At 31.1% G+C, this 27,818-nt stretch overlaps 2 protein-coding genes across 2 annotated transcripts; both read left to right on the top strand.

The window, feature by feature from the left end:
• The first annotated feature begins 42 nt into the window (after positions 1-42).
• LOC131855099 (zinc finger protein 436-like) lies at positions 43-10,745 on the top strand. The gene is made up of 14 exons (XM_059206321.1): positions 43-255; positions 1,645-1,809; positions 2,097-2,190; positions 2,267-2,389; positions 2,612-2,760; positions 2,839-2,971; positions 3,056-3,255; positions 3,427-3,552; positions 4,478-4,704; positions 5,181-5,276; positions 6,484-6,641; positions 7,027-7,110; positions 8,483-8,661; positions 10,538-10,745. Exons 1-14 carry the CDS (start codon positions 58-60, stop codon positions 10,664-10,666), a joined length of 2,061 nt encoding a protein of 686 aa, XP_059062304.1. The 5' UTR covers positions 43-57; the 3' UTR covers positions 10,667-10,745.
• Positions 10,746-17,602: 6,857 nt separating this feature from the next.
• Positions 17,603-20,718, top strand: LOC131855104 (uncharacterized). Its single transcript, XM_059206330.1, has one exon. It carries the CDS (start codon positions 17,621-17,623, stop codon positions 18,566-18,568), a length of 948 nt encoding a protein of 315 aa, XP_059062313.1. The 5' UTR covers positions 17,603-17,620; the 3' UTR covers positions 18,569-20,718.
• The last annotated feature ends 7,100 nt before the right edge of the window (positions 20,719-27,818 follow it).

Genomic DNA, 27,818 nt, shown 5'->3' with positions numbered 1-27,818 from the left:
ACCTATCTCAGTTACCATTGCTCTCTCAGTCTATCTCTAAAACAAAATAATACCGCAATGCCCGAACATGATATTGTCATTTCCAACATTTCCAACTCTATCAATATGGCTTCATTTTCTAAAAACACTGAAATTAAACTTGAACATCTTTGTAGAACTTGTTTATCGAAGGAAAATGATTTAATTTCTATTTTTGACGAGTGTTTTGGTAAAGTTACATTAGACGTTGCAATTTCCGCAATTACGGGAATAAAGGTACTTTCAGTTCCATTTTATTTTATTTGTTTATTATCGCTTAAAATATTACTTATTTATTATTTGATAAAAAATTCATATTTCTTATTGTTTTTGTCATTAGTGGTATATAATTGTGATTTTTTTCTATCATATTATTTGATATCATGGATTTGCTTATTATATTTTACCAGCTCTTCATTATTACTGATATAAACTTTATTTGACATAATTTTACTGTTTACTCATGTCTATCCTCTATAAAATTTCTATCTCATCTGTGATGAAATGAATAGGTATTCATTCATTCATTCAAACATGTATTTTTTTCAGGTTTTAGTTGTTACTATTTTACATTCTGACAGATTATCATCCTTATCATATTTATCTTCTGCACATGTAGTTGCAGATTACAGAGGCAAAAATTCTTAAGTAGTCATTCAATAGGTATTTAGTTATTTAATTTAATGAGGTTTTTAGATATTTAGTTGTGAAGAAAACTAACAAATTGGCAGAACGCTTTAACACTACAATAGTAGTAGGGATTACACATATAAAAAAAATCTACATAACTAAGATAAAAAACAAAGATGCCTTTATTTTTCATATCACAGAGTACCGGACAAAGGCTTCCTCTAATTCTTTCAAGTGTACTCTATTTTTTGCTTACCTTCTCTGGTAGAGGCTGGATGTTAGCTTAAATTCAATAATTCTATGTTCCTGTTTGTCATGATCTCTCTTATTATTATTTCTTCTATTCATTGGATATTTATTTGTTTGTTTCTTTATCAGTCTGATTTCTACAAGAAACCACTTCCAGGTAAAATACTCTTTGAACAGTAAAAAAATATGACTATGCAAAAATATTAAGTTTATTTGTATAAAGATTATATCTGTTCTATTTTTTTCACATACTTGAAGTACCCACTGTACACACCTAAATTTATCTCCGCTGAGTTTATGACCCACTGTTTGGCTTTTGTTTGTGAAACAAAACTTTCAATCATTGTTTCTAGTTGTGTGGGACTTACTTCAAAGAAGACAAAGTCATCTGCAAAACATAGTTATATTTAAAGAATATACACTTGGTTAAATGCTTTTTATCTTTTTTATATATGTATATATACATATTCATAACTAGTGGGATAGGCAATGTGCAAAACTACTACACAAATGAGATTGTCAAATATTAGTAATATTGTCTTCAACATTGCTTTATTTAGGTAACCTATATCCATCCTTGTGATATTATCTACCTCCATATAAATTATATTAAGAACCGTACAGCTGTTTAATATCGAAGGTAACAAATAGGCTGATGAACACACTTTTGCATTTATAATATTAGTATGCATTCTTGGTCAATACCTGTCTAGTTTACAATGATGTCTTATTTCATGTTTTCGTAAGATCGAACAAGGTGATGGTTTGCCATCTACTGTATGTCTCAGCTGTAAAGATAATGCTTCTAAAGCTTATGAATTTAAAAAGAAATCCCATGAGGCTGACACCACTCTGCGAGATCTATTCAAAAAGGAGGAGAAACATCTTGTTGAAGATAATGGTACATACCAGGTAATAATATTGAATAATAGAGAAAATATAAATTTTAGTTTAATAAGAGATTGGAATTGAGTTTTAATGATATAAATACTTCAGACTATAATTTTATTTAAAGTTAGAATAAGTACCTATATAATGTTAAGATATTGTTTGTTATTTTGCATGTTTACAACGAAATGGTTACAGCCCTTTATGCCTCCATTGAATTTCCAATGATTTGTAAAAGCAGCCATCACTTGTTATTTTTATTGATTTTTACTAATGACTGTACCTACAGTACAACAGGATTTAAATTTCAGAATAATGATGTAGGAGTAAAGACTGAGCAACATTTAGTAGATGATGCTGATGATTATTTGGAGTGGAATGGATTAGAAGATTTGAATGATTTTGGTGAGTTCTTTGTTTTAATACCAATAATGATAAGGGCTACTAAATTATGAGTAATAAAATAAATATGTTCTTTTAGAACCAGTGAAGAATGAAAATTGTTCTAGAGATGTTACATCAGATCTGCAGTGTAAAAACTGTTATACAGTATTTAACACATATATAAAATTACAAGAACACATGAGAAATAAATGTTTAAAAGGTATGGTTTGTATATGGTTTGTATCTATGTATCTAAGTATTTGGTCTGCCGAACTTTTGAGACATACTATGGCTTTAAGGTTCTCGGTGATATCTTTATTAAACTAGAGCCTTTCAATTTGTATAGAAATTTGTTGCTATGTATTTTGTATATCAAATAGTGAATTATGGTTGACAATGACTGAAATGTATGCTTTTTATTTGTAATTTCTTTGATTTTCAGTTGAATTTGATGATAGTAGCAGCAATTATTGCCCGTTGTGTGGTACTTGCTATTATGATGCTGTTAATCTAACTAAACATATGTGGGATAGTCATGCAGATCTAATGGGTACTAAGAAAAGAGGAAGACCAAAAAAAATACTGACTGGTGTAAGTGCTTAAGAATATTTCTTTTTTTTTACTAGTATCTTAATTACCTTTAGGATATTAATTATGTTTTGGTTTTAGTCAATAATAAACAAATTAACTGAAAATGGATTCCTATTAAAATCAATTCCTTTAAGGAAGTATAATTGTACATTTTGTAAAGAAGAATTTAAAACCAAAGAAGAATATGGAATGCATCTTCCAGACCATAAAGGTATGTACTTTAATAGATTATACTTTAGTCTCTAACAATGCATTTTAGTATCTAGTTTTTAAATGCACATTTGATAATTTTCAGATTTGAAAATATTCTGTTGTTTAATATGTAAAAAAATGTACATGAAAAAGAAACAGTTTGATCAGCATACTTGTAGTGAAGACAAAAATAATCAAAACAAGCAAAATGAAGACATACAATGTGAAGAGAGTAATTTAAATAAAGCAAGCTTTCTTACAAATATGACTGTGCAAGAAATATTGAACCCCAATGATGATATGGTTAGTTTTTAAATATTAGTTTGTGCATTGTTCATAAATATAAAATGATATCTATCAGATTCTCATAATTTAGAACATTATTATACCTTACTAGCTGTGCGGTTTCACCTGCCTTCAATTTCAATAAAAAATAGCTGCCTATGTGTTATCATCAGAATAATCTTTTTACAGAAAAATAATCCTTTACTTGAGGTATGTCGAGTTTGTACGGCAGTTTATCTGTCAGAAGAAGATCTGCAGCAACACAATGACATAGATCATCCAGAGTTATCTCTTCGTTGTAATTTATGTACAAAGGTATAATAAAATATTTCTTTTTGAATTATTTAATTTTTATGGTGTTTTTAGATTGTCTGCTTCTGTACCTCATGTTATCAATTTTACCCGACAAACAGCTTGCTTTGTATACGAAGTTTCGGTTGCAGATTGACCTTGACTGCAATAATCTGCAACCGAGATTAGGCATAAGAAATTAAGGGATTAGAAGAATGACATCTTAGTCGTATGTAATGACAATACAAGAGTAGAATTATGGGTGTAACATGAAACGTGATGATCTTAGTGCTGTCCATATATATAGGCGACGGTTGCCACTTACAGTCAGTTAAACCGTCAGCTTGTTTGCCATTCCAATTATGTAAAAAAATGTTTTTAATTGGTACAAAACTATTTCCTGTCGTTAATCGGAAATGAATTAATAGTCTAGTTCTTAAAAATGCTGCCTCATCAGCTATTTCAGTCTTATGACTGATTTATCTTGTACTAATTCTTCTTCTTCTTTTAATTTGAATATCTTCCACTAAATAAAGTCGGTGATTTTGCCAACCTCATGATTAGGGAAACACAGTGGTGTAGTTTACGGTTTTTATCTTGTTATTTAAGTAACTATTTAATTACTTATGTCTACTTTGCTATTTGACAGTTTGTATTAAAACAAAATTTAAAAAAATGTAAAAGAGCAATACGCTATTTTATCACTCATTTGTGATGAATTAGCATTCTGAAGTAGTTGTATAATAAATAAATATAACTATTCACAAAATGTCATTCTATTAAGTTTGTTTGAATAAAAAATATATTTATTTTATTTATTTCTATTTATTTATTGCACTTGTAACTTAAAGTAGTACATGAATACTAAACATAAAACCTATATAAATGTGACTAAGGTTGAGCTTATCTCTGATAGAGATGTCTTACAGCGACTTTTTCCTGTTTCTAGTTGTTTGCTTCTGTCAAATCTGCTACTCGTCATAGAAGTATATGTAAACAAACTGAGAGGAAACACAGGTGTAATACTTGTGGACTCATGTTTGCTTTTGAAATATCACTTAATAAACATATATTGAGGTACCACGAGGGACAGAGTGTGTCAGTAAAATTCATGGAAACTAAAACGAAAGAAGATAAACAATATAAATGTGATACATGTAGTAAAACTTTCTGTAGGTAAGTAATTAATATAATAATAATATTCCTTGACAATTCCTTAGTACCATCTAATTATAAGCTGAGAAGAGTTTGTGTTAAGGGTCCTAAACAAATTATATAATACCTAGATATATTTTATTTTGTAAATACATGCATAAGATACAAAGAAAATACCCAGGCCAATACAAACATACATCCAAATGTTCGTGCTGTGCCCCTCGCACAGCACGAATATTTCGATGTATGATCGAACTTGCGATCATCGGAAGTAAAGCGGTGTGCCAACCACCAAAGTTGTCTTATAGTACACAATTGTATATAATTAAGTATAGCCAAAGTTGTATTATAGTACACAATTGTATATAATTAATTATATACAATTGTGTACTATAAGACAACTTTGGTGTTAGTTTATAAAAGTCAGACTACATTATGTTGTGTTATTAATTTACATATTATTATTATTAATTACACATTATTGCTTATTATTTCAGAAAAGATTTGCTTATAAAGCACTCCAGAATGCACTCTGAAAAATATTTTGAATGTGATGTTTGCAAGAAGAAATTTAATAGAAGCGATAACTTACGGTATGCATCTATATATTATATACTAGCTATCTACCTGAGGCTTCGCCCGCGTGGACATAGAATAAATAGGTTATCGCTCGTTTAAAGATCCGTGTTCAGTAGTGGGATGTTATATATCCTAAACCTTCCTCTTAGTCACTCTATCTATTTTATTTAATTAATAACGCATCAAAATCCACGTAGTTTTTTAAGATCAAATCATACATAGCTGTATTATATAGAAGATATTTTAACCTGAAATTGAAGCCAAATGGTATTGGCAGATCAGTTGGGATCATCGGTATTCTTGGTATATGAGCTAGTTGCCCGGCTACCGTAGCCCGTGCCGGTGGTAATGGTCGCTACAATTAAATTGTCCTTCAATTCCTTAGTAAGCAGCCTCTGATGGGTTTAGATTTCTCAAAATTATGATTGGATCATGCTTTTGAGAGATTCCGATTTTGACGTCAAATCGTATGGTAGCAGTCCAGAAGGGTTTAGTAAAAACTCCTGTCGATAATGAACTGCGTTTTCGATATTAGTCACGCTGTTGATTGATTTGTATTTCTTTATTTGTCCGGGAACCTTTCGAATAATCAGATTATTTAGTTGACAGTATCATTCTTATGTAACTCTATTGCCCTAGATGCCAACCAATGAAAACCTTTTTCGTGTAAATTCTCGATGTCAGGGTATGCAGCATCTTTCAAAATTTCAAAATTATGGATGGTTTGACCTAAGGACTCATCTAGAAAGATATCACAATATCTGTTTAAATTAGGAGTGTGAAAAATTTCTTCCCCAAGGTTGAGCAGTTGTTGTGGGAAATCACTATCTGTGATTCCATGATGATGAGCTCTCGACTCATATTCGTCCGTAATTTTAAACTTTCAATTAAAGTTCATAAGGGAGACGATGTTAATGACAGAGAGAGTCTGTCAGGAATCGGATTATATTACGAGAATGTATTAAGCATTCATCTACTGCTTTCTTATAAAAATTAAAACTTTTAACTTGTAGGAGTCCTTCCATTTATACAGAAATTAAATAAATTATAAATGTGTTATTTAAGAAATTTTACCAGTCAAAGACTTTGATTGAATATAATCTAAATCTATAACAAAATGTATTAATGATATATACATAGGTACACAGTGGTTTATTAAATTTCCATGTATAGTTATAAAATGAATATATATATTTTAAAATTTAATGTATATCTTTACAGTTCCCATAAAAGAACACACGAGCCACGCGACAAAGCTAAAGTGAATACTTGCTTGTGTTTATACTGCGGACGTAGTTTTAACAACTCGTCCAACCTAATCGTACACATGCGTCGTCACACCGGGGAGAAACCCTACAAATGTGATTTCTGTGATAAAGGTCAGTATTACACCGACGGTCACGTTTTATACCAGTTAGTACCAGCAATATCTCAAGGCGCTATAAACTGTCTGAAAATACTTCTTCCCTTATCAATAAGGGAAGAAAGTATGTCACCTATTCTACTTCAAGAAAATATTATACCAATATATTACAATTTTATTTCAACAATAATTGTTTTTTTTTGTTTTTATTTTAATTAGGGAATTGAATAGTGGAGAGTAGGAAACATCGCAATATATAGAGATTGATATAATAATTTTTTGTATTATATACCTTAAAGTTATATAAATAAAAAAGACAGTTCATTGGTACAATATATATTTCATAATATACTATGTAATGTACATACAAATTATTATATCGGAACTGCTCTTTTTTCTAGGGTTCCCAAGATCATCTGATCTTCAATGTCATAGAAGATCCCATACTGGGGAAAAACCATGTGTATGTGGTATTTGTGGGAAAGGTAATTTTACTATAATGCTAATTATATAGATTTCTTCATATAATTAATATATATATGCTTAAATATGACGTAGTTCATACTGAATGTTTTTAGAACTTACCAGTAATATTGGGTTGACAACTGACTTTCTTGCGGATATGTTAGCGGATTTTAGCATCAGAATGTATCTTTTTTTTATTTATAGTAATTAAGTTGATGACCATTTGTTATCATTTAGATAGTGGCATAATTCCATACATTCATAAAATTTGTATTACTTGTAATAAAAATTCCTGATGCTGGTGAGCGTTCAGTAAATCCAGTTTGTTGACATAGCTGAGCTGTTATCTTTATTCAATGCCTGTATACGATACATTGGTCTGAAACGATAAGAACCGTTAAATGGGGGTCTTCAAATTGAACCAGAACAAAAACAGGCAAATTAATTTTGGCATTGGCGTTCTCACGACTTCATTCCCATGTACTTTTTGGTCAACGTATTTTTTGGTTTCGTTGAGATCCGTTTTTACCTTTCAGGAAAAATACAATGAACTATTTATATTTTTAAATGGCATGACTTATATTTTTATATTAAATAAAAAAAGAACTAATCGATATTTGTTTTCAATAAATGAAAGGCAATGGTGTTATAAATAAGAAACGGTAACATGTTTCAAGTGCCAAACCTATGTTACTAATGTTACTATATTACGTTTCGTAGTAGAATAACGAAACAAAAGAAAGTGTACTCTATCTATGGACAAAATCCGCAGGAACTTAGTTACCAACCCAGTATAAACTACCATACGACCCTGCCTGTTACGTGTCTGTGTTTAATAAAAACGTTTCTATCTTTTTATTGGACCTAATTATACTGTTGTTGTCTATCACAATGTTTATTAAACACTAAAGTTTTCTCTATACAGAAATATATAATAAATTTCTTAATAGAAAATACAATCTAAATGTAAAATATAAAACTATATGGCCAGTACGTCAGGAACATATACATACAGTGAGCCTTATTAAAAAAACAACACAGAAAAAACTATAAAAAATGCATTATTATTGTTTTTGTATTGTGTCTATATATACGTTTATATTATAGTTTAATTAACAGCAAAGACCCCATTGAAAATGTTATTTCCCACATAGGGACCGGATTTGTTTATTATTAATTACGTAAAATATATTTTAAATATGTTTTTATTGTACAATATTTGAGGTAGACATTATTTAACCCCTAGATGTATTTCAATTAAAGTGCCCACGGGTAATCTCGGTCCCAACGTGTAAATTTACCTTCTTTGTGACCCACCGGTGGGCATGCGGTGTGTATAACGTGTAAATGTATGATTACCGTTCCAGTGTTAAGTATTTTTCACACTTTCAGGTTTCTCCCGCAGTAATAAATTGTCACGGCATATGCGTGTTCACACTGGTGTTAAACCGTATAAGTGTACATATTGTGAAAAAGCATTTTCACAGAGCAATGATCTGACACTCCACATTAGACGGCACACGGGAGATAAACCGTACATTTGCGAGGTGTGCGGCGATAGATTTATTCAGGTACTATTCTCACTTGTTATCTAAAGGTATACTAATATTATAAAGAAGGAATTTGAAAAATTCTTTCACTGTTAGACCAGTAAATTATCCCTGAGTGCTAGATGTACCCGCGGTTTCAGCAGCGTTAAATTTCAATATATAAATTTTTGATGCATAAGTTATATTACTGTAAAGTTTAATCAAAATCCGTTCAATAGCCTTTGCGTGAAAGAAATAACAAACATATTCACAGACTTTCTTGTTTATAGTATTATTAAGATAACATCACGCTACGACAAATAGAAGCGAAGCAGCAATGAAAAATGTTGAAAAGAAAATCATCTTGATTACTTTGAAATGAAATGAAATAATTTATTTGCGAAATAGTACAGTAGATATGATGTTATAGGGAATATTATTGATCAGCAGTATTTACTATATAGGCATGCAAATTATGTGATTTACTCAAATATTCTTGGACACTGTAAAAATTACCAAGTGGCAACCAATTTTTTAATTTGCGTTTGAACAATGAAATTACAATTATCTCTTGAAAGATAGTACTATTCGATTGCCATACAGTATATGTTTCTCTTATATAAGTTTAATCGACACCTTGGTGTATAAGTATTTAATATTGAACAAAATTGTCTTTTACATGTTTGATTAGGACATTTTAGGAGTCATCTTATTATAATGAAATGAGAACTGTACGGACTGACATATACTTATTATAACATAGTTAAATCAAAATGGAATATTAGGATCGTGTGAAGCCTAGGCTGGGCGAGTTGCTCGATAGTAATATTTTGAATTAGTACTTTATAGAGGGGGAATTTGTGGTCCCTTATAATTTTATACACATGTTTGCTTGGATCTTGGCCCAACATAGCTTTAGTAAATATATTTGGTTGCTATCGTTCATACAAGAAATAAAACTCCCACATATCAGTTGTCCTACTTACTGATTCACTAATCTTTTTATAACAGGAAATGAATTGTATTGCAAACTGTGTACATAATTGTACTCATCGATATAACCAACATTTTTACAAATTTCATTTGAAATTTAGACGGTTTATACGAAAATAAACAAAAATTGCCCTTTTAACATATATGTTAAAGGGGCAATTAATCACAGGCTATTACTTTGAATAAAAAGCCTACCTCATTGAACCAACTCGAAATATGCGCGGCAAATGTTTTTATGGGCAGTCAAGTCTTGTCTACATAAAAACAAAAATAGAAAAGAGTCGCTGTGGTATTATAATATTTGTTAATATAATATTACCGGTGCTAGTTTTAATAGAATATTTAGACAGGGTATTGTAATTTTTTTTGTGTTTTACTCAGTAGAACCTACTAAATAGCGGTAGGAAATGTATGTATACATACATACACATCGTATGTAATTAGGAGTAAAAAGTAGTAGCTAACATTATAAACTAAAAATATATCTGCTTCAGATTGTTTTAAAATTATTTTTATTAGTTATGACTTTTTAAAATTAAGTTAATCAATAACATTACACGAGAAAAATTTGATTACTTCGTTATTAAATAGATAAGAGAAACGTAATAAAAAACATAAAGAGAGTACAAACAAAATTCAAATTAACAAGTATAAGAAAATAACACATAAGAATAATAATAATGTTTAAAAAAACACTACACTTTAACTTGCGTATAAAATAAGAACATAAAATAAACATAAAAATACATATTAGGTGTCACAGGGATATGAAAGGATTGAGCTACACAGTGAACAATTTGATCAACGAGCAAGACACTGATTTTCTAGATGACTGACTAGATGAGTGTAGCGACATATTCACTTAAATATTAAAGCGGAATACACGTTAGACAATATATGCTGTATATATCTGTATTTTTTACAGGGCACTGCGTTGCACAATCATCGACGTACCCACGGCCATTTCCCGGCATCCTCAACGGACCAACATATACAGTTACAAAGTGTTACCTACACAGTTCATAATATTACTCAACAGGATTTAAATCAATAAACTTGTAAAATTTTAAAATAAATTTTATCATGTTATATTATAAATAAGATGTATTATAACAATAGTTGGAATAATATATTTTCAGCAATAAAACTTATAATCAATATGTCATTATTATTCCAAATAACCGTTGACCTTACACCTGGTTGTCATCTTCAAATTAGGTATTTTCAATTATCTTCTTATTTCTGTTTTAAATTAGATTAGTATGCTTGCATCTACGACCAGTACACTAAAATGATATAAAAATATTCTATTAAGTTATTTGCTTCAAATATGCACAATACTAATACAACATGATTCGGTATAAGCATATTCAGAGTATACATTATGAGTGTTACAATATTTACAGTTTTAGTTGCACTGTTCAGTTTATTGGTGCGTTTTGACTGTCAATAAGATTATATTGCATTGTATGACACAATCTTAATAATATTCTCGTGCTAAGTAGTCGAGACAGTTGTCGATTGTAAATGAGTATGTAGTGTGTACATATATAGTTTACACGGAATCTATTTACAAGGAAACGTAACTGATATAACCTAACAAAAATTCGGTATTGATTAAACTGAATACCACTTCAATTTACCCATTCGGATTCATATAATAAAAAAAAACTGAGCCCAGTTTTTATTCTTAATAAGATAAATGGCTTTGACAAATAAGACCTTTCTTTATAAAATATTCTATAACAAATTCAACAAACAATTGTTGCATGAATTTTAGCCACACATTTCCGCCGCACGCATTAGTCCAATGCGGACCATAGTCGGAGACGCACGTGGGTTGATCAATCTCTTTGAGTGCTGTCTACAGCCATACGGTTGTATAACATCACCCTATTGTCTGGAGACTAAATTGACAGGCGTAAATGTCAATTTTTCAAATAAGCCAGCTGTAACTGTGATACCGACTTATACAATCGTACTTATTAGTTTAAAAAATTTATACGCTACGTAATGTTTAAATTGACGTACGCACTTAAGAATTTACGTTACTGCCTTTGGATTAAGCAAAATAAAAATATAGTTGGTTAGATGCATATTGTAATATATACATAATGTATACCTAAATATTTTAAATAAGTGTATATTTTACGAAGTAGGATACCACACGAACTTTATTTATTTTATAGGTTTGTTTTAGTAAGTATTATATAAAAAAAATCTACTTTGATACAATTACTCTATGTTTATTCATTTTGTGTCAATGTGTTTTAAATACTGGAAAAGTTAATTTTCAAATTAGCAAAATAGCTTTAAATTTTAATAACAAATTGGTAAATTCCGACACAGAGGTCGCGGATACATTCGAATCTTATTTTACTAATATTCCATTAATTACGACACAGGCTCTAAAATCTTCCCCGTCTGCTGCTGAAACTTTACTAACAGACAATGTTATCAAGTCATCAGCTGTATTTAACTTTAGATATACAACATCAGTAGAAATAATGAAAATATTTAAACAGCTTAATAATAAAAAAAACAGAGGATCTATGGGGTATATCTGTTAAAATACTGGATAGTATAATGGAAATTATTGCGCCGTCTCTTGCTTTTATTTTCAATAAATATTAAATAGTTGAAGGTAAATTTCCTAACTTAATGAAAATTAGTAAAATCATACCGCTTTTTAAATCTGGAGATAGGAGTGACCCAATAAATTTTAGACCTATATCTATACTCCCAGCACTCAGTAAAATTTTTGAAAAATTAATCCTTATGCAACTTGTCAGTTATTTCAATTTAAATAATTTAATCCACAATAGTCAATTAAGTTTTTCCAAAGGTCGTTCAACTACAGACGCAGGTGCAGAGTTGCTTAGACACGTATTTGCTGCATGGGAAACTAAAATGGGTGCGATAGGTGTTTTTTGTGACCTTTCTAAGGCTTTTGATTGCGTTGATCAAAAATGACATTGCTAAAAAAACTTGCTTTTTATGGCGTCAAAGACAATGCTTTAAATTTAATAAAATCTTATCTATGTGATAGAATACTGAAAGTGAAGGTTAGCAACGCTACGTCTGACGGGTCAGTTGTGCAAATGGGTGTACCTCAAGGATCTGTTCTCGGTCCATTTTTATTCCTTGTTTACATTAATGATCTCCCATATGCCATGCAGGATAGATGCGGCATAGTATTATTTGCAGACGATACTTCATTGATTTTTAAAGTTAATAGAATGACTAATAATTATGACGATGTAAATAGTGCTTTGCGGCGTCTCCTGCACTGGTTTACAACTAACAATCTTATGTTAAACGCTAAAAACAAAATGTGTTAATTTTTCTCTGTCTAAAAGTTTAAATACTAATTGCAACATAAAATTAAATGACGTATCTCTCGATTTTATAGAATCTACTGTCTTTCTAGGAATCACACTAGATAATAAAACACAATGGGGTGCACAAATTCAAAGCCTTGCAGCGAAACTAAGTTCAGTACTTTATTATGGAATATTACTATGGGGAAAAGCGGCAGATATTAAAAATATATTCATATTACAAAAACATGCCGTTCGAGCGATCTACTGTATGAAGAGTCGTGACTCATTAAGAGAGAAATTCAAAGAGGCAAATATTCTCACCGTTGCTTCTCAATTTATATATTCAAATATCTTATATGTTCATAAAAATCTTGACTTATTTCCAAAACTAATACAATAAACAGCAATATTCATAATATTAATACTAGATTTAAAGACAAACATGCTGTCCCCAAGTATCGTTTAGAAAAAGTTAATGTAATAATCAGTAATCTTTTATGGGAATAGGTATAAAAATTTACAATAAAATACCAAAGGATATGTTGGAATTACCCTTAAATAAATTCAAAACATCTGTTAAATCATATTTACTGAGCAAAGCCTATTACTCACTAAACGATTACTTGAATGACGAGTGTGCATGGCAATAGTTGTTCATGCACTGAATTTTCATTTAATGTTAGGCATAGACACCTATATAAATATACATTCTAAATAAACTGGCTTTAAAAAAAAAGTAATTCAATTGAGTTTCTTGCCAGTTCTTCTCAATTGGATCTATATACCGAACTGGACGGTAGGGAAAAAAAATAAAATTAGAATGTAAAAATTTGACGTTCATAAGCGGCTAAAATGTCCTACATGAATAAATGATTTTTGAATTTGAATTTGAATTTGAATAAACAACGCCACACTATTTCTAAGGTTCTTACAATTGATATTTATACCTACAGAGAATGAACGTCTGAAAGAAGAGAAAAAGATAATGTATAAAAAAATTAAAAAGGAAGCAAAAAAGTAGTTGCTATAGCCAGAACAAGAGCCCTAGATAAAATATACAGGTCACTTGATGACCCTAATGGCCATAAAGAACTAAACCGGATAACAAAAATGAGAGAAGAAAGAGCGAAAGATATGAAGCATGTAAAATGTATAAAAGATGATACAGAACAAATTTTGTTGAAAGATGACGACATAAAAGCACGTTGGTAGGGATATTTCAATAAACTTATATATGGGATGATGCTCTAAAAGATGTCTCAGTAAACATTGGTGTAGTGAATGAGATTAGTATGGATGAAGTAAGAAAAGCAGTGAAAAGTAGGTATGAAGAATGGGAATGCAGTGGGGCCAGATGGTATACCAGTAGATGTATGGAAATTATTAGGAGAATTATTATGGCTGCAGGTGGCTGACTTTATTCTTTAATAAATTATTGCAAGAAGTGGCGATCCCTGAGGAATGGTGCAATAGTACACTAGTGCCCATTTTTAAGAATAAGGGTGATGTAGAGGATTGCAATAATTATCGGGGAATAAAGCTAATGTCGCACAGTATGAAAGTATGAGAGAAAGTGATAGAGAAGCGATTGCGTGAAGAGACGGATATCACCCAAAACCAGTTTGAATTTATGCCAGGTGCCAGGTTTATGCCAGGTACCACATATGCTATATTTACACTGCGTCAGCTGTGTGAAAAAGAACTTGCACATGGTGTTTGTCGACCTGGAAAAGGCGTACGATAAAGTACCCCGACCGGTTTTGTGGTGGGCCTTGAAAGATAGAGGAGTGCCAGTGAAGTATGTGGAGTTAATTAGTGCTATGTATAGTCAACCTCGTACATATGTGCGGTCGGCCGCTGGAAACACCAGCGAGTTCAGTGTGGCTGTAGGCTTGCATCAGGGATCAGCGTTAAGCCCGTATCTCTTTTTGTTGATAATGGATGCCTTGACGTCGGAGATACAAGAAGAGGCACCCTGGTGCATGCTATTTGCAGATGACATTGTGCTCGTTGGTGAGGAGGGAGCTGGGATACAGAGTAGATTGGTGATGTGGCAGCATAAAGCTGGAAAGCGGGAGCTTAAAAATGTGTGTTTCCAAAACGGAATACATGTTTTGTGGTTTTGGCGGTCTTTCCGGCTCTGCAGCCATATCACTAAATGGAGCTCCATTACCGATCTGCTCCGATTTGCAGTATCTAGGTTCCCTCCTCCAAAGCAACGAATTAGACAGGACCATAAAGCACAGAATTAACGCAGGATGGATGAAGTGGCGGCAGGTTACAGCAACGAAGTGTGACTTGCGTGGCTTAAGGGAAAAATTTACAAGACCATGATCCGGCCTGCTGTTTTGTATGGATCAGAGTGCTGGCCCGTAAAGGGGACGGATGAAAGACGACTGCATGCAACTGAAATGCGAATGTTGAGGTGGATGTGTGGTTTGACAAGAATGGATAAGATAAAGAATGAATACACATTAGAGGAAGAATGAAAGTGGCACCGGTGTCAGAGAGGTCGAAGAGTAATCGTCTATCATGGTATGGACATGTAATGCGTAGGAATGAGGATAATATTTTAAGGAAGGTGTTACATATGAATGTGGATGGTTATGAGGGCAGAAGAAGGCCGAAAAAGAGATGTATGGACTGTGTGAAAGATGATATGTTAAGAAAGGAAGTAAATAACGCGGTGACTGCGAACAGGGATGAATGGAAGAGAAAAACATATTACGCCGACCCCAAATAAATGGGATAAGGAAGAAGCAGATGATGAATTTATATAAATTTCCGATATTATATATTTTCGGAGAGAGAGACATAGATAATGTCTAATTTGTCTCCGAGATAAAAAAACAGGCTATTGTAACATTTTTTTATTTTAATTAGGAAAATATCTATCAGGATATCGAAAACGTAAACCCATTTGATAGAATTATAGACAAATGCAAGAAAACAGTATTATAAATATAAAATATTAATCAATTTTCTATTAAAATATAATAATGTAACTAGATAGGTATCTACTTAAACTTCATATAAAGAGGCCAGTTTTTTTAAATATTAAGTAAGTATATTTTATACGTGCATATATAATAATAATATTAATAAAAAGTCAAGTACTCTTTCTCTATGTTACTCTTTTGCGAAAAAAAAAATGGATTTATATGTCTGTGTGGAGGAGTATATATATAAATGAATGACATCTATTTCACAGCGAAAATTTTTTTTGTTTCCATCACACCAATAATAATATATAATGTATTAATTTATATTGTAGACAAAAATAAGAGGCATTGCTTGACTATATATACTTTACTTACACATATCCCTAAGTACTCCATAAAATGCCATACAATCAGTTTTAGAATTGTATAATAACAAAACAAATATTTGTACTATGTGTTTGCATCTAGCCTAAAACAAAAAATATATAAACGTAATTCTATTTGAAGCTTATATAAATATAAAATATGCAAAAAGAATTATATTCCTATAAAAAAATAGAAGGCTAAGGAGACTCCTTAATATTTGCGTCTAAAACGTGAAGTAACCATGGTCTACGGTACGATCTAGCGAGCGCTGGCGGTCGATTGCAAACACGTAAAATTAACGTGGTGGGATGTATGGTGCCTGAAAATATTTTTTTACGGCGTCACCTTAATACGGCCTTCGTTAGGAAAGACGTATCATGTTATGATACCCATTATGATATGATACGGAATGGTAACGGAGTAATGGTACCGTTACCATTCCGTAAGATTAATATATAAGCCACCGTACTCAATAAAATCAAAGCCAAATATAGGCTACAAAGTGACCTGAGGCATAGGTACTCCCCTTTGTACAATATACTTTCTACAAATTCTACTTCAGTCGAATTTGGAGATAGTGAATAAGAAAAGAGATCTGATTACGAATTTAATTATGATTAGGTAGTCGTTAATTATATTATATATTTCATTATTCTTTTTCAATGCTTCATTTTTATATATAATGATATTTTCGGCCAGCATTGGTACCTATATAACATAGCTAGTAGGGAACGCTTTGTCCCGAGTTGTCAATAAAATCGGTCTAGTATGCGCAGGTCCTCCCCATTCTAGACCTATTCAAACTACCTATAGATGTTACGTGCAAGTAAATCATTCTGTCGAACTGTTACGTTGAGAGTGGTTGTGTACATTACATTTTAATTAATATTCACCATTGTTAAGTATACCTAGTATTAATTCCGAGTGCAGTGTACGAGTAGTTATAAATTCTTTTCGGTCATATTGTGCGGAACCGCGAGGCGCTCTCGTAGCTCACTTTTCGGTAAGGACATAGTTTCAATTTTTTCTTTGTGTTTAGACACCGTAATGGCGACGCAAAGAACAAAGCCCTCATCCAGGCTGGGTATATCTCTACCCACTCCAATAATTACCGATAATACCAACTTGCTGAAACTAAATCAAACCCAGTCTGATTACATAAATGCCCTTGTGGATCAAAAAATAGAACAGCAAATGATTGCATTGAATAAAAAGATGAATAAACGAACTCAACCTGAGTGTGATTACATAAATGCCCTAGTAGATCAAAAAATAGAACAACAAATGATTGCATTCAATAAAAAGATCAATGTGAAACGAACTCAACCTGAGTGCGATTACATAAATGCCCTAGTAGATCAAAAAATAGAACAACAAATGATTGCATTCAATAAAAAGATCAATGTGAAACGAACTCAACCTGAGTGCGATTACATAAATGCCCTTGTCGATCAGAAAATCGAACAGCAAATGAATAAATGGAATAAAAAGATGAATGCCAAACGAAATCAACCCGAGTTTAATTCCACAATTGCCCTTTTACAACATAAAATAGATCAACACGTTTCATGGAATGAACAGATGAATGCTGCATATAACGGTCAGTTGTCCAAGCTCCAAGGTGACATATCAACAATTAATTCTACCATAGAAAACATTGTTGCTGATATAGATCGTAACAAAAAAAGTTTAATTAGAAACAACTTACACAAAGCGGAACTTGAAAAATATAGGGAGTATATGGATACATCTCATGAGTGGCAATTTACTATAAGCAATCGTGTCGACAACATCGAACGAAAGGCTTTACAAGTTACAGAGTTGCTCAACGAAATTAAAGTCCTGGAGAATAAGATCGCAGATATCGAACAAAGGGGTAGAGAAAAAAATATTGAAATATCTAACTTGCCCGAAAACAATGACGAAGACTTATATAAAGTGTTAGAAGAGTTATGCGGTTTAATGGAGATATCTGTAAACTTATCCGATATAGAGTCTATTAATAGAGTACCTCATATGGATAAAAATGATCAACGGCCAAGAAACATAATTGTTAAATTCTTTACTAAACGCCAGCGTGATAAAGTACTGCAGAACTGCAAACCAACCAAAGGATTTATGGTTATGGGTAAACCACACATGGTTTTTATAAATGAGCATTTAACGATCAGGAACAAACTCTTGTATAAACAATGCAGGGAAGCTGCCAAAAGGAATGATTTCAAGTATACTTGGATCAAACACGGAGTAATACTCATCCGTAAATCAGACATATCTCCAGTATTTGCTGTAAGAACGCATGATGAAATTGCAAAAATTCAGTAAATTTTGAATTTTTTTGGAGGCGTTACTTTATTTTCTGTTTATTTTGAGCCTCTTGATTGATTTCATAAGGGAAATTCTGTTTCTTATTGTTTCTATATTGATATATATGAAGATAAACAATTCCACCCATAGAAATTCATTTTTCGAATTCGAAATTGTTTATACACTTTAGGGAACCTATTTTTCAATTTAATTTTTTAATTCATTTTGATATGAAATTTCATTTGGTATTATTTATTCCGATGAATTTGTTAATTAACCACACCTTTTACCTTGTTGCATATGTAATGTATGTATCAGTACATAATGCAACAAGAGTCCGCGTTCCTATTTATGAGAACAGGATCAATAAATTGCGGGCGGCGGACAGCGGGCGCGGGCGGGTATCGGTGCAACAACCTCGAATGCAGGGACGCACCGCCACGCGCCATGCGCAATGCATGCACTCCCCGCTGTCCCGCCAGCCAGACGCTTCACCATCTATATGACAGTGTAGTATATCACTAGGCAACCATGTTTCCGACATTATAATGCCGCCAGATGGGGAGGAGGGAGCGATTGTTAACAATAGGGATTAAATTGGAATTCAAAAATAATTTCATCATGAACCAATTTATATTGTATCAACATTCTTATCCCAACTGTCCAGTTCAGTCTATAGATTTCATTGAAGAGAACTGGCATTGCTAGCAATGTACAATACGAAGACAGATCGATCGACCTTCGCGCCTTTTCCTAAGAAAATTATCAATGAAATTTTTTGCGATATCGCCACGATGGGCTAGGTCACGTAACTTTATGCTTGTTTTATGATCCGCCTATGCACCGCCGGTGCACTGCCACTAAATCATTAGAGCATGCAGGTGCACCAGTTATATTATTTCACATTAGTAAACTATAATTTGTTATAGTTACTTGCGACAGAGATTGATACTTGTAATCCACAATCATTTATTTTCATGAATTTTAACATGTATCCCAAGATAATATTTGCTATAGAAAAATATCAAAATAAGTAAAAAGTATGAAGAAGTTGATTTTTGATAAAATAATTTTATCTAACCTACTCGTAAAATAACTATGTTGGTATATGTTTGAAGATACGATCTGATTGATTTGTAACAATTCGTTACAGATTTTTACTAAATCCATGTCGAAATTCATATCAACTGTGTCCTACCTCTTTCTGTACCTATAGTACAAACTCCGGTAAAAAGTCATATTAACCGATTTGTTAACACTTTTAACAATTCTGTCGATATTATACCCACAAGTGTTAATATATTTACAACACTTATTATTGATATACTTTTAAACGAAGAATAACTTTCTACACTTTTGGACTTGTATTTTAATATTATGACTTCATATAGTATGTAAGCTATAAAGTGGTGATACGCCACTATTTCTTAATATTGTATTCTTAATAATAGTAGGTTAAGGTTACTGTGCGAATAGCACAATTAATATTGATGTAATGGACATTTGTCGTTAAAATTGTGTGTTTGTAGATCCAGTTAATTATAAGGAAATTATACAGGTTTTAATTTGGTCTCCCAATAAGATTATAGGTATTTTTTGTGTAGATTATACACTGTTGCTTACAAGTCAAAAACCAACCTAAAAAATAATTAAATTAAACCTTTCTAATATTGTATTCAATAAACTGATTATTTTGCTTTGTATTAAAATTATTAACTTAGTTTGGAATGATACGAATTCTTTGGTTTGTTAAAAAAACAGTACTATTTTCTGGCCCTATTAACATTGTATTAGTATTATTAAACATAGTTTAATATTCTATTCATTAAGTGACGAATGTGACATTCATTATAGAAGTCATCATTAGAGAATAAGACTTAGATGATAAGATTGTATTTTATCAAAATAACGAATTTAAATTTTATCCTCTTCATATCTCACTCGCAAATACGCGATGTTCTTGTACCTTTTGAAGGAGACGATGATTGTTTCGTGGGGTTGAAGTGGAATGCCAATTTCGAAGACTTAAAATTTGTAATTTCGAATTGCTTCGGGAAGACTAAATGTATACTAGTATTGAACGCAGCAATTCTATTTAGTGGATATATGATATAGACATTGTAATGTCTTAGGTTTAAGATTGTGTCTAATACTAAATAAACAATTTCAATGTGTAAGGGACTTTTTTTTAAATCTCTCCCTCTATAGTCCTTGTAATATATTTATATATATAGGTATATTACATTACCTGATTACTGGATAGGATTACTCTTATCATCAAGGCTTATAAAAAATAGCATACGAGTTGTTTTTATATTACTAAATAATCACCAGAAATTTCATAATAATGGGTCTAGCCATTTCACAGGAGTTCTACACATATAACGAATATTGTGACCAATACCAGGATTTTACTTACCTTAGAAGCACATGCAGAACCCGTGCACTATAAAAGAAAAGTATATTCTATACACAAACGAAGCATTATAAGGAATATCTATAATTACAGTGTTTATATATTATATAATATGTATATATATAAATCGCACAACATATGAAAGACACTTCTTCAGTATTATATCAGTATCAGTAGGGTTTACATTAAATTTGTATACTACATTTACTTATTTACTTACTTTACCAACTTTTAAAACCTATTGGTAACGGTGAATGTGATTCCTTGTTTAATTTATTGTTCAATTCATTCAATTGTTGTGAATCATTATTCACCTTTAAAAAACTATACAAGAATTATCTATGTACTATTTAACCTATAAATCTTACGACAAAGTATATATAAGTGTAATGTTTATATTTATTCATGTTATTTTATTCTATTTTGTTCTTTCTAGTATATGTAATTGGTTTGTATTTATTAGTTGTAATTTTGTTTTAATTATTATCATTAATATTTTAAATAGTGCCCTCTATCTACCCCTTTTATATATATATATATATATATATATATATATATATTTTCCACGTTTTGGTGCCACTGAAAACCAGCTATATGTTCACCTAGGACATACATTAAAGCTGAGTGGAGCCATTTCAGTGCATATATGGATGTAAAAAATGATTATTTTATGTTTATTTTTAATTATCTACACGGTAAATTAAGTTTAATTATATGTACATTTTATTTGCTCCTTTTGTTTCGTTTGTTGTTTATATTGTATTTTTTACATTGCACTGAATAAAATATTTTTCTTCCTTTCTTCTTTCTTTCTATTCCCTCTTAGCACACATTTGTAGTTATCTAGACACGCGGTAGCGTGTCAAGCCGAGTTTCAAGTAAACTGGCCTGCAGCACCGTGTGTATATTTACACGAACCATTTGGAGCCACTTTTGACCCCCTCATAACTCAAAAACTCTTTCACACAAACCTGTCAAATTTGGTTCATATATCACTTGCGAGATAAATATGTGTTCCAAATTTCATAAACATATCTCAAACGGCTATTTAGATATTAATGTCCAAAAATCGTCATTTTTATCACTGATCAACTATAGATCAAAATTATAACCCACTTCCAGATGACCTAGGAAGTTCAAATTTGGTATGCAGATAGGTAATTAGGTGAATATAAAGGAAAAAATCTGAAACTGGTAAATTGAAATTTAAACATATACGAAATATACTGTAGCAATCGAAAGTAATAAATGGTATATGAGAACTGGCCAAGTTAGACCTTAGGCTACAGTATATTATCGTAAGTTATAAGAAGAAATGATATTTTATATTGTTATAAATACATTTCAGGACAGACCATTGAACTTGGCACCCATTTAGATCTCATCTCTTTTGTCGTAGAAGTCAACAATCAAGGCATATATCATAATATTAAACTCGGCTATCATTTCACATTTATGTTTTTGATGGGATCTAAGTTATACACCACTAATTGTCATTCGTATGTAGAGCTAAATAAAATAATAACATGACGAATAAGACCATTTTATAAATAGATATAACCATGAATGTATGAGTAAATGCAATTGTCATGAATGTATATAGAAGTGAGTATGCTTAGGTACTGATTATATTGTATACTAGCTGCACCCGCGACTTCGTTCGCGTGGAATATTAACTTTATTTTTCTAAAATAAAAGTAGCCTAAGTTACTCCTTATTACATCAGCTACCTGCCAGAAAAAGTCCCGTCAAAATCAGTCATCGTCAAGTCAGTCATCATTGTGCCACAAAATGCTGGAATTATCAGACTCTTCTTATTTTAAATTTAATGGGAGTTAGTACTTTTGAACATAGATTACTTAGATAAATAAGCAACTCAATATAAAAAAATAATCAGTATATATATAAAATAATCCCTTATATACATTTTTTATTTAAAACTATTTATTCTAGGCATTATGATCTATATATCAGTACATAAAAATTGTCCAGATTTAATAAAAAAGATTTCTTCCTACTTAATAATGATGTACCTAACCAAATATTTTCTATAATACATATATCTATAAATCTATACATATAAATAAAATTGGAGTGTCTGTTTGTAATATTGAAATAACCGTTTTTACTACATGCATATGAATATAAATACGTCACATACACCAAAAAAAACACTTTTTACAATTTTTGTCTGTCTGTCTGTTGGTCTGTTTGTTCCGGCTAATCTCTGAAATGGCTGTACCGATTTTAACGGAACTTTATTTGGCTGGTAGCTGATATAATAAGAAGTAATTTAGGCAACTTTTATTTTGAAAAATTCTTTTACTTTAGAAATAAAAAGTTAAATTCTACGCGGAAGGAGTCGCGGGAACATCTAGTCTAACATATAAACATTGTCGTTATTTAATAACAGATGTAGGTAGTAATTTCTTATAAGATATATTATATATTATATAATATACAAATACTGTGTGCTTTTTCTATAAATTGAAAACATTTTTAATATCATCTGTATAGATAAATTACGTCGTCGTTTTATTTGAATTCTCTTTTCTTGTGATAAATGAATTAATAAATACTGATAATCTATACGAGTAGGTATTGTTTGTACCTTTATTTGTATAATAAGAGAAATGAATTATTTTTAATAAAAATAAATATTTATGGGTTTTAGTAAATCGTTCCTGACTTTTTGCCTCGCAGCTTCATCCGCGTTAAATTTTAATAGAATATATAGCTTATATGTTATTCTTATGCATAAGCTGTAGTTTCATTAAAGTTTCATTAAAGTCAGTTCAGTAGTTTTTGCGTCAAAGTGTAACAAACGTCTAATCTTATAAATTTTCGCGTTTATAATATTATTATTATTATTAGGATCACAAATTACTTTAATTTCATAACAAGAAAATAATGACTGTAAAATATCTTCAATATTTATTATTAATATAAGATGTCTGTCTATATTTAATAAATAGACAATGTTGTTGATTCTATTTATGTTTAATGGAATAAATGTGTGCTACCATAATTAACGATAAGAGATTTAATAGTGCCCGCATGATAATGGCAAAGTACCTATTACCTACATCTATATATTTATATATATTTTATATTAGTATATTACCCGTGCTTCGCAATCTTTAGCATGACACTGAAAATATAGTAAGTCTTTATATAAACCCTGATAGAAGGCAGACAATATACTAAAATTAGTTCTGTCCATAATTTCTATTGGGAGGAATTCTAAATAATAATGAGTAAAGTAAGTAGGTATAAACAAACATGGCTCGTTTATGGTTGTCGGTATGTATGATATATTCTATCTATATATATATAACTCAAAGGTGACTGACATAGTGATCTATCAACACACAGCCTAAACCACTGGACGGATCGGGCTGAAATTTGGCATGCAGGTAGATGTTATGACGTAGGGATGCCTACGTTATAACATCTACCTGCATGCCAAATTTCAGCCAGAGCTAAGAAAGGATTTTGATTAATTCCACTCCCAAGGGGATAAAATAGGGGGTGAAAGTTTCTATGAAACTTTGTCAATTTTAAACCGATCGAGCTGAGACTTTGCATGCATAAAACTACTACGACGTAGGCATCCCTTAAGAAATGATTTTGATAAAATCCACCCCTAAGGGGATAAATTTACGCGAGCGAAGCCGCGGGCAAAAGCTAGTATAGGTATAAAATTACTACGAACCTCTGCCAAACAACTTGTTCCTTCACACTGCAAAATTAAAATATCGTTGTTTCAATTGGATCTGGTATATTAACCACATGCAGATTATTTGCTTAATTAGGTAGATTTTTTAAATAAATAAATATATAATCTCGGAAAATGAACACAGATACAGACAATGATACTCATGAATACTCTAACTCGCTACTATCGAAAATAAAGCGCATGTATTAAACAGCTAGACCACTGAGGCCGTCATTTTTTTATATTGCAATCAAATTGATGGATTATCTGATGGAAAGTGGTAATATACACCAAACATGAACAAAGAACAGATGGTACGGTGGTATATCATGCGTTTCTATTTCTGAGAAACACGGTCTTGTCTCAGTAACTTGTACTAATATTATTTAACAACAGGAAAACTGTTGTGCCGACGGAAATGGGTAAGACAGAAGTACCGACAGACAATTTTGTACATTCTGGTCAAATTAATTAATTAGATAACTAATACCTTTTTTACTACGTACTTACTGGTTTTTGTAAAGTTAACTATCTTTATACAGTAATATTTTTCAGTATTTTGAGCAAGCTCAAACTATTTTAGTTTAGACTAGCTGTTCCCGCGACTTCAACGCGTGGAAAATAACTTTATTATTCTAAAATAAAAGTAGCCTAAGTTACTCCTTCTTATATCAGCTACCTGCTAAAAAAAGTCCCGTCAAAATCTGTCCAGCCATTTCAACCAAACAGACCGACAGACAGAATTTAAAAAAATATTATTTTGGTATATATTCAGAAGAAAGTAGTAAAAAACAGTTATTTTAATATTACAAACAGACACTCTAATTTTATGTATATGTATAGATCTGAAATTTATGAATCTTTATGTAGGAGATTTTAAAGTTAAAAAATCTTATTTAAATACTAGTGAAGATGTTTAATGTATCAGATGAGTGAGAGGTTTTTGACTGAATGGAAATTTTAAAAAACTAGACTGAAACATGACTTCGATATACCCATAAATATCATTATAATGCAATAAAAAACTATGTTAAACGAAATAAATTATTAAATTTAAAATATAAACTTCTACACTGAAAATTGAGTTTTCAGGGACATGCTTACATACACCACCGCTTTGTGGACGCTTCAATATTGGCTATAAAATTTTCCATTAAAATTTTTCCATTAAAAATGTTGTACACCTCTTTGATGTGGTTCTCTCTAAAGAGAACTACATCAAACAAAATTTCACAAACTCATTTCAGCTAAATGCTGTTAGCAGCATGTAGCTGGAATGAGTTTATAAAATTCGAGATTTTTTTACGTTCTGTTAATATTTTATACATAAAATTCTCGTGTGACATGTTAGTTTCCGTACTCCTCTGAAACGGCTTACCCGATTTTTATGAAATTTTATATCAATATGTATTCCATAAGTTTATATTTTATATTATTATCATAACTAGTTCAAAACGAAATTAAGGGGTTTTGAATAAATTAGAATAATTATCTGCCTTTTAATAGTATTGATCTCTCTAATTTCGTTTTTAATCTAAACAAAATACAGGATCAGATCAGTTAAATGATTCACATAGTTTTTTTTTTGTAAGTAGAGTAAGTAGTAAATACAGTTACTTCTTAAAGTTTTTTTTAGTGATATTTGAACGCGTGTTACTGTAGGTACAGTTTCCAGCACAATAATTTCTTCAGTTGAACCTCCTATATTCTTGACTAATGTACTCTTTCAACAGCTTTTTATGTCTTTATTTGGTACCTGATACATAACATATAATTTTTGTACATGAAGGTACAAAAAAAAGTGTTAATTACAATCCAGCTAAATTCAAACATTTTGTTTCATCTCTGCTAGGTATAAAAAAAATATAGTAACTTCACTCGGGCCTTACGTTCTAAATGACAAATTTAATTGTAAAATACGTAAACCAATATAAATAATGGAAGAACTATGTATTGCAATAACTAATGAAATATGATTGACTTTCCAAATCGACACTTCTAAATCTCTCACCGCTATAACTAATTGGATTCTGTATGAAATATCGTCTTTGTTTGATTAAAATGCATAAAAGCATTCCTAAATCTTATATTCGAAATGCTACTGTACAATCGAATATTAAGACAATATGTTATTCACCATCTACAGAAAGGAAGGTAAGGATAGTTAGTTTCTGTGTATTTTTGGTATGTGGATTTTCGATTTTGGCAAAAGTGTTAAATAGATGAATTAAAGGCTTATAAATAATGGCCACCGTTATAGTCATTATGTAGTATTAGCATCCCTCAAGAAAGGATTTTGATAAACTCCACCCTGATAAGGGGATAAAATAAGGAATGATGCAGGATGTAAATGTATTAGTTTGAACCTATCAGTACCTAATGGAACGAATAAATTAATACGAACAAAATATTTTTATCCACGCGGACGAAGTCGCGGGAACAGCTAGTTATATATAAAACACTAAACAAACAGATTAGTATTATGAGAATTTCTCAGTCACCTACATTTCCTGGGTATTTTATATGTCTTAAAATAACTATTTCTTCCTAAATGTTTCTTCAAAATTTGATGTAATAAAAAGTAAAATTCCTTTAGTGAGTACTTACCAAAGATAAACATTTATCTCCTGTACACTATATAACGAGTAATAAAAATTAGATACTTAGTGGTCGTCAAACATCATGCTTTTTCATAATATCTATACGGGGTTAAAATATATATCTATTTAATATTATATTTTTTATGGATAAGTGGTGCATCCGTCTACTAACTACTAACTATATAATATGGCGAGGCTCCCGTACATGATGATAGGGTACACATGAATAGCTCACAGTGACTAATTTGCCAAAAATGTATTACTAGGATTTGCAGCTACTATGTGGACATGATGGATAATTTACTAGTAATAGAGCTTCTAGTCCCCTTGTCCCCATATCTATTGTTATTAACAATAATTCCCTACTACACTATTTGTGCAACTATCAACACACGGAACAGGTATCACCTTGGATGTCCTGCATTTTTATGTTGAAGCCCTGCACAGGAAATTTGTACCATAATCATTATATAGAAGGATGAGTAAAAATAATTCAAAATTGTTATTCTGATTAGTATTTTTACTAAGGACAAC

Source organism: Achroia grisella, unplaced genomic scaffold (assembly GCF_030625045.1).
Source record: "Achroia grisella isolate CSIRO2021 unplaced genomic scaffold, CSIRO_AGI_Agris_v1 utg1304, whole genome shotgun sequence".
Lineage (NCBI taxonomy): Eukaryota > Metazoa > Arthropoda > Insecta > Lepidoptera > Pyralidae > Achroia > Achroia grisella.
The sequence above is the reverse complement of the archived record's forward strand: the minus strand, read 5'-3'. Positions and strand labels throughout refer to the sequence as shown.